The sequence below is a fragment of the Mizuhopecten yessoensis genome, unplaced genomic scaffold, assembly GCF_002113885.1.
Source record: "Mizuhopecten yessoensis strain PY_sf001 unplaced genomic scaffold, ASM211388v2 scaffold10839, whole genome shotgun sequence".
NCBI classification, from domain to species: Eukaryota; Metazoa; Mollusca; class Bivalvia; order Pectinida; family Pectinidae; genus Mizuhopecten; species Mizuhopecten yessoensis.
Genome location: NW_018408747.1, coordinates 15,111 through 24,555, shown reverse-complemented (window position 1 = coordinate 24,555; position 9,445 = coordinate 15,111). Strand labels below are relative to the sequence as shown.

Genomic DNA, 9,445 nt, shown 5'->3' with positions numbered 1-9,445 from the left:
TTTTTTTTTTTTTTGCTGCAGAAAAAAAATGGCTCGTGAAAACCATATCAGTGTTTAATGTACGATGTACGGCAATGTATATGTCTTATTATCTCTCCTTCAGTTAAATAAAAACAGTATTTCGTATTGATTTTGATTTTCGTGAATTAGGCAATAGCGATATCCTTTACTGTTCGGCTGAATTCCTACAACCGAAGATAAAATGTTTGTTTTTCTATATGAGACTTTTTAACCGACCTTTAATCCGGGATTCTGGTGAATATCGATCTTCATTGAGAATGTTTATAATAAATGGTCTACGTAACAAAACAAATATATTTAACGCATATAAGAATGGAGCAGAAAATTAATGTATACTTGTGGTACATTACCAATACAAAATCTGCTTGAAAAGTTGGACAGTTCTATTGTTTTATAATTGTATTGTTTCCGCGGGACAATATCAGTTATACGCTGTATTTTAGCGGATCTTTTCACAGATGAAAATAACAATGAAAAAATGACGTGTGTCATTTGAAACAGTAAGATACCGTCAGGTTACAAAACGTCGGCACACCAGATACTGAACAGTTTAAATGAATCAGTTTGTTGTTTATGCGTTTCCTAGTCACGATTTAGATCAATCAGGCAGTCATGCAATACATATATTTTCCACATGTCTGTGTATGCAAGATATACGTTTGCCATGTGGAAAACACACTGTTTGAGTTTAAAATGTTAAGTATTTCATCGACTGACTTTCCGAAACATGATATCATTCAAATGTGTACGTAACATTATTTAATTGATGTCATCTGATATAGCCCACTGATATAAACAATTAATAAAACAAAGTCCTGTGAAACGTTAGCAAGTGTGTTCTTACTTAATTTGTAGGTCAACTTGAAATCTACTTTGTTACTGTAGTATTCGCAAAGTTATCGTCGATTTTTACGTAATTCCCGGATAGAAAGTGGGAGAAAAAAGTCAATCATAATGTTTGATATGGAAAACAGGGAAATCCTTTTTCTTGGGTTTACTAGTATTAGGGTATGCACGTCGGCGAACTCACGGTTCTGTGCCAAATTATACACCATTTGGTAGAATTCCCCCATCCCCTATACCAACATAGTATGCACAGCATGATTGCTCCAAATAAGGACATGTATCTGTTATATATAAAGAGGTTATAAATATACAGTAAAATCCAACATTATCGTTTTACATTGTCATTTTAAAGAGGTAAGGCGAAGGAAACGTATAAATATGTTATTGAGAAAAAGGGATATTGTAACCTTGAAATTGTTGGCAATAAGCGAAGTGACAAATAAAACAATAGGCGTTAAACCGAGGTTTCTCCCAGCATATTGTATCACACAAACTTTTCAATTTTGTAATTACAAGATCTGTATTTTGTTTATTAAAAATAGGTTTTTACACAACCTCCAAGAGACATTTATTACTTAGCAATTAACTATCATTTTGAAGATTGAAAAGTGTTATTAAGTTAAACTTAAAATAACAACTATAATTTGTATGTCCCCGCCCTAAAATGGGGTCATATAGTGTTACCCATGCCCGTCCCGTCCCGTCCCGTCCCGTCACGTCGCGTCGCGTCCCGTCCCGTCCCGTCCCGTCCCGATTCAATGTAAATACTTATCAACTTCATTCTTTGACAGGTTTTGGTCAAACTTTATATAAAGGTCAAGTATGATTATACTTCGGACATCATTGTATTTCAGGGATCCAAGGTCAATTTCAAGGTCACACTTGCTGTATATAGAAATTCGTCCCGTCCCGTCCCGACTCAATGTAAACACTTAGCAACTTCATTCTTTCATCGATTTTGGTCAAACTTTATGCAAAGGTCAAGTATGAGTATACTACGGACATTGTTGTGTTTCAGGGTTCAAAGGGCAAGCCAAGGTCACTGTTGCTATATATAGAAAATCATCTACTGATTCAATTTAAACACTTGCAACTTCATTCAATATGTTATGGAGATGATAATAACATACAGAAAAAAACATATGAATATTAAAATCAACTTTAAGTGTAGTACCTTGTGTGTGTGCATGTTTCAGGGTATCAAGATTAAAGTGGTTGTAACTTTTTTAGAACACTGAAACTAATTTCACATGTCAGAATTACAGACGGCTAATTCTTCAGATTAGTGAATTTGCGACTGTGGTTAATGTAGTAAATAACTATCCTTATAAAAGGTTTTAAATTTATCTATCCAATACAGGTAAGTACACATGAGATATATTGGACAGAACTTCCTGTTCTTTGGACTAGTAGCAGGTTCAGTACCCTGATAATGGTACATAATGATATAAATATATCAGCGTTTCATCATGTGATCGACATGATATTGAGTATGTACTGATACGCTACAAACGCTTGTTCATTTTGTTATCTAGCAGTAGATAAACTTTTCAAACGTCCGCTATAAGCCATACATAAACACATTTTAATAATATGTGTGCATAAATATATATATTTATATATATATATATACCATATAGTGACAATTCGTAATTCAAAGTCGAAATTCAAAAACAAAAGTATGCACTGAGAAGACTCAAAAGCAAAATACTCGTATATCAATATTACCTGTGCCACTTTAGTTGAAACCTGGTAATCATGACATATCCTGTAGAGCAAAGGAAATGTTGTCAGCAGCAACCTATCTACGTCACAGTGAGCATACGCGTCTTGTATGACGACGGTGCCAACTATTGGTGGGGCTACACAACAGCTAGGGTCAGATGACGACGGTATCTACTATTGTTGGGCCAAACAACAGCTAGGGTCAAGCATTTATAACAAATCATCCTTCATGATTTAAATGTGTCCCAATTGTACAACAGAGTGCAATAAGAAACACTATTAGAACAAATAATCACACTAAAGGTTATCATTTTAATCGCAGATATACATGTATTCAAATGTATGTGGTTTTCGATTCGCAAAGAAATCTGAGCGTGGGCAGGCTATTTTAATTTCATTTAGATAATACTTTAAAAACTATGAAAAAAATAAAAAGCCCAGGCTCCGATGGGTATACAGTAAAAACATCGACAATATCTTAAAAATTGGAGACCAATTTCTTTACTTAATATTATTTATAAAATTGCATCAGGATCAATAGCAAGCAGAATAAAAACAGTTTTAAATAAAATAATTAATATAGATCAAACAGGATTTATTGCAGGGCGCTATAATAAGGAACACAATCGAATTGTATATGATATCATGCAATATGCAGAAGATAGAAATATACCTGGAATGTTGTTGATCATTTATTTTGAAAAAGCTTTTGATTTTGTTTCTTGGAAGTTTATTGATGAAGTTCTGGATTATTTCAATTTTGGGGAAGATATAAAAAAGTGGGTATAAATTCTACAAAACAAGTCAAGTTCAGCTATTAATCAAGGGGGAAATTTGTCTCCATTTTTCGAAATTGAAAGAGGCTGTAGGCAGGGGGACCCCATCGCACCATATCTATTTATAATGTGTGCTGAAAATTTAGCTATTAAAATATGGAACAATCAAATGTATAAAAGGTATTGATATTGATAATAGTCCTATTTTACTGTCTCAATATGCGGATGACACTTCACTGATTTTAGATGGAATAGAGAGATCACTTAAAGAATCAATTGATGAACTAAAACCTTTTGCAAAAATATCTGAATTAAAAATGAATGTTTTAAAACACAGGCTATTTGGATTGGGAGTAAAATATATAGTGATGAAGTTGTGTACCCTGTATTGAATAAACAGTGGGGAAATCAAACATTTATACTTTTAGGCATTGAGTTTCATGTTGACCTACACCGAATACCTAAACTGAATTATGATAAAAAAAACTAGTTAAGATAAAGACCATTATTAGGACTTGGGAAAGAAGAATTTTGACTCCAATAGGTAGAATCCATATTATAAAGGCACTATTAATTTCTCAGTTTAATCATCTCTTTATCTCTTTACCAAACCCAGATGAAAATTCCTGAAAAAGTTAAACACAGAACTGTACTGTTCTTTGTGGAAAAGTAAAATAGATAAAGTGAAAAGGGATATAACTGTTAAAAATTACATTGACGGAGGTATAAAAAAAATTACATGTAAAGTTTTTCATTGAATCTCTAAAATTAACGTGGTTAAGGAGACTCTACACAAGTCCAAGTAAATGGCAAATTATTCTAAGAACTTCTGTTGATGATCATATTTTGGCTAACTGTGGAACTGAGTATATTTTGATATGTCACAATAACTGTAAGAATTTATTTTAGAAAGATGTTTTTGAGGCATGGATAAACTTATCAATAAACACTATTCTTATCAATCTCAAGATAAATTGGCCGAAACACCAATATGGTATAATAATGTAATTAAAGTAGTATTTTTTATCGGGATTGGTACTATAAAGGAATTATTATTATTAGAGACTTGATTAATAAAGACACTAATTTGTTTTACTCTTTTCAGGAATTTCAACAGGTCTTTGGTATAAATACAAACTTTCTTAATTACCAAGGACTTATTTGAGCTATTCGAAAACATATACAGAAACAAGTTTTACCATGTCCTATCTATCCTTGATACCAATTAATCTAGAAATACTTTTTGTACAGGAAAAAAGGGACACAAGATTTTTATTTACTCAATAATAAAAATAATACAATATCCACTAGAAGAAAACAATGGGATGATGTTTTTAATTTTGATAATGAAACATGGAAGAAAATATATAAAATGCCTTTTCATATAACCAAAAATTCAAAATTACAGTGGCTTCAATATAGAATCAATCAACACATTTTGACAACAAACACATTCTAATTTAAGGCAGGAATAGCTGATAGTCCTTATTGTAACTCATGTAAAACTGATTTTGAAACAATAGAACATACCTTATGGGTCCAAATTATGTTACAACATTTTGAGGTTTTTTTTAGATGCTTTAATGATCCCTTTTGCTTACAATAAAGAGACTTTTATCTTTGGACTATAAACTCAAGATGGAATAAGAACACCAATAGACAGTACAATTATTTTGATTATGAAACAATATATTTATTCAGCAATATGCCTAAAAACAAATTTATCTATAAATGGTCTTAAAAAAGCAATCAAGAACAACTATACTACACAAAAATATATTGCAACAGGTAAAGATGACAAATATAATAACACTTTTAAAAATAATTGGAAAAAATGGCAAAAGTAAATTAATATCTCCTGAATCTTCAATTTGCTGAACTTTATTTTAAGAATACGGTTTACAGTTATAATATGATCTATTATTGGACACTAGTATATGAGTTGTTTTGTATCCATTTTTCCTATCCATAAGACATCAAAATATTTTGTTTAGCTAATTACTATACATATATTGATATTTGGAGCTGACAACACATGCTCTTTACTCCCTCCTGTTTTCATATACTAGTCATACATATAGATATATAGATATTTATTACTGATTGCCTGACATCTCTCTCTCTCTCTCTCTCTCTCTCTCTCTCTCTCTCTCTCTCTCTCTCTCTCTCTGTTTTGTCCTTGTCTTTTTTTCATCCCCTGTCTATTTTTCTAAGAAAATAAATAAAATGACAATCAATAATTGTGTGTGTGAAAGTGGAAGCGAGATTAGTGTGTGTGAGATTTTCAAGTATTACAAATGTACTTTCCATTGTATAAAACAAAATCTGAAAATAAAAATACATTTTTTTTTTGAGATAATGCATCTCTCTGATCACTTTACTCTTTGATGCGAAATACATCCCTTGCATATTATTTCACATTATGCAAATGAAGCTTAACCTTTGATCTAATTTTGCATTGTGTTTGTCAGCAATAACGCTTTTCCTTAACACAACCACGTACAGAAAAACAAGTTAATGCAATCACCGTCTTCAAAGCGCAATGCACATTCACAAGTACGTGCCGAGTATCTTATCCCTTGCTGAGCATGCACTATACATGTTACAACATATTGATGTGGTCCAATGCTGACAACTAAATAACTTTAAAACAATATGCGACATTTTCTAACGGGTTTAATTTCTGTGATCAATCAACGATGTGTTTCTCGTACATGTAAGTGATGACCTGCTCTTTATAGACTTCCGTTTCTAACAGTATAAATAGTGGCTGTCTTCTGGTTTCAAATTACCATATCTCCTTCTTCCCTCCGACATCAGCAGATTTCCTAGCCTGTTCTTCAAGGTACGACTATCATTTCATTTCAGAATACCTCGTTTTGTGTCCTTTTTTAAGTGTATTTTCGGATTATCTTATTGCCGATTTGTGTCGACTAACAGTTCTGGATTTGTCGTATGTGCTGACGTTTTGGTACACTTTTGTCTGTTTTACTATTAAGCCGTCGTCTTGTTATCTGTTTGAGTCTCATAATATCAAGGTGGCAAGTGCTTGTAATTTCTCAGATTGGTGTTTTAAACCTCTTTTATAATAAAGAAATATATTACTCTCTAATTATTGTACTTAATGTTCGAGGGATGACAGACAAACGTCATAATCAACACTATCAGAAATGTGCCAAAGCATCCTTATCAACATCTCTTAAAGTATCTTCATAATTGATTCCGTTTAGCTCCTCCTTGTGAGTATTTTGTACGTAGTGAAATACATAAGAATAACGCTATGGTCTCTACAGCATAACTTTGGAGCGATAGACAATGCTAGCTACAGTAGCTCCAAATTGACCATGTAAAGTTAAACATTTTTATGTAAAGTTAAAATGTATCATGTGAATTTATCGCAATTTAAAATGCATAACGTTGTCTTATATTTACTAGCTGTGGAAAGAAAACTATGAATTCTTTCCCGACATAACTTCAGTGTATCAAGTATTTCGATATATCCCTGTTATCAGAACATGCAGTAGCTACAGACTGTTACAGGTTCTATAAATACATGAGTTTAAAGGTTCGTTAAGAAGTTTAGTATACAAAATATAAACATGTTTAATAAATGTAATGCCTTTAGAATTATTTGTCTACACATGTCTGTCTACAGATCCTCAGGATGAATACCTACATCTGTCTTGCCGTTTGCCTTGTTGCTGCTGTCTCAGCTGCTGGTATGTCTTAAAGAATTATGTCGAAAAGGTGTCTCTGTACATCTTTCCAAATCATTTCAATAATTATCCCTGCTACTTTCTGAAAACGTAATATAATTTGTGACATTTCAATTTTTATATTATATATTTCTCGATGATAAATTATATGCTGTAGCAAAATGTTTTAATTTATAATGTTGTGAAAGATTTTATAAGCGCCTCTCCCTTTATGTTAATATCTTTTTCGTAATGTTTAAAACATAAATGTTTAATTCTTGTGACCTTTTGTACTACGTATGCGTCCTAAATGGACGGAAACAAAATATATGTCTCAATACAATTATAACGCTGTTTGGCGTTATACGTAAACTGACTTGATATTCAGATTAGAGCTTTCTTAGTTCATCATTCTTATTCTTATTCCACAATATACCAAGAAATGGACATTCCACTAGTGTTGCCCTGTAAATTACGTCATCTTAACTACGGAGGCAACATCAAAACCAAGTCGTCCGTAAAGGAATCAAAACTAGATACGGTATCAGGACCGGAAAAGGGACAGAAAATATATAATAATACACAATATAGAAATAACACTTTAAATCCAGTCATATTCGTTCAAGGCGTGTAAGGCGATGGTCATCATTTTGAACGCCGGTGTGTTGAGAAGTACATCTCCTACACACGTTTTCAGACATCTCAATGTGTTTTTTTACATAAATGTTTGTTTATCATTAGGAGGCAACTAGTAAAATAACAAAAAATGAAAATGCATATATTTTACATAAATATTAATTTGAACACAGGTATTTAGTGCAGCATTGTCCAATTCACTTTACAGAAATATGTAAAAAGAAATGCAATTGACATAATTATATGGTTTGGATTGAAAAACTGAATAAAACATCTCACTCTGTGTCATAGGATATGGTGGTGGATTTGGAAGCATGGGCGGTACTGGAGGAGGAAACGGAGGTGGCATGAACGGAGGTGGATTCGGAGGTATGGGTGGAGGAAACGGTGGATTCGGAGGAATGGGCGGTGGAATGGGAGGACAAGGTGGATTTGGAGGAAAGGCAGGCGGAAAAGGTGGATTCGGAGGAATGGGTGGTACTGGAGGAGGAAACGGAGGTGCCATGAACGGAGGTGGATTCGGAGGTATGGANTGGGCGGAGGAAATGGTGGTTTTGGAGGAATGGGCGGTGGAATGGGAGGACAAGGAGGATTCGGAGGAAAAGGTATATGAAGAAAATAGAAGAAATCCTTTTGTTTCATGTTTTTTTATTTTAAATAGAAAACTGCTACAAGAAACTACATGTGTATCGCACAATAAAGAAACAAGATAATATCTTAACAACAAATCTCATCAGTTCAAATCCATTTAACAGTTTTTAAATGACTTAATTACACGTTCTGTGCCGGTTTGCAGGAAACTCTATAAGTGTACTAGGAAAATAAATTATCTCTTTAATTATTGTAAATGTAACGTTATGACGTTTGACGTTGAGTATCGCTAATGTGTTCTTAATTGACAAAATAGCCAGTAAACATTCCCTTGATTAATGTTTAAATGAGTACTTTCTGACCGCAAACTTATTGTGACAATTGTTTCGATTATATTTTTTAACTGTTAAGTGCAACTAATATTATTTATTTATTTTTCAGGATATTAGATCCAGCTGATCCTGTTAACCTTGCATTACATGTAAATGATGCCAAATTATTAAAAATTGAATAATGCAATTCATTTAATCTTTATTAATCATTTTGCATGCTCATGTTACACATAAAAATATATGACCTGCCAATATAAGCAATATTTCTGATCGTACATTTAAATATCAATAGCAAAAAATCAAGTATTAAACATGTCAATTCAAATGACTTCCTAAGTGAGCTAGAATGAGAATTAATGGCCTCTCCATCGTGTTACCGGTTTCATCTCAGATTGAAGGGAAGTAACTCATTTATATGCACCACTAGGAAGCGCAGTATGACATCGCAGTACATAGGTTTACTTTGCTTACTGTTTATTTATTTGATGAATGACATCAGATCCGTTGAAAATGGTATTAATTTAAGAAGCATAGAGTTAAAACTGAGGTAATAACTTAGGATTCATCCTCAGTGTCATACAAATGACAAATTATTCCTCATGAAGACATTCCGTTACAATTAAAAAACACAACAAAAGACATTTTTGCTGATGAATAACGTTGTGACCAACGCTGGCTATATAAATCTATTCAATATTTTGTCAGTACAATTAAGTCGAACTTATATTCTCTGTTTAAGGAGACTGACACTCCATATACTAAGCTACACTCCATTTTATAAAACCAGTAACGTTTTTTCATGTGCAAAAACGATATTCTTACC

At 32.7% G+C, this 9,445-nt stretch overlaps 1 protein-coding gene across 1 annotated transcript; it reads left to right on the top strand.

Moving 5' to 3' along the window:
- The first annotated feature begins 6,173 nt into the window (after positions 1–6,173).
- LOC110462857 (glycine-rich protein 5-like) lies at positions 6,174–8,749 on the top strand. Its single transcript, XM_021517085.1, has 4 exons — positions 6,174–6,213; positions 7,024–7,087; positions 7,991–8,304; positions 8,732–8,749. The coding sequence occupies exons 2-4, from the start codon at positions 7,033–7,035 to the stop codon at positions 8,747–8,749; spliced, it is 387 nt and encodes a 128-aa protein (XP_021372760.1). The 5' UTR covers positions 6,174–6,213; positions 7,024–7,032.
- The last annotated feature ends 696 nt before the right edge of the window (positions 8,750–9,445 follow it).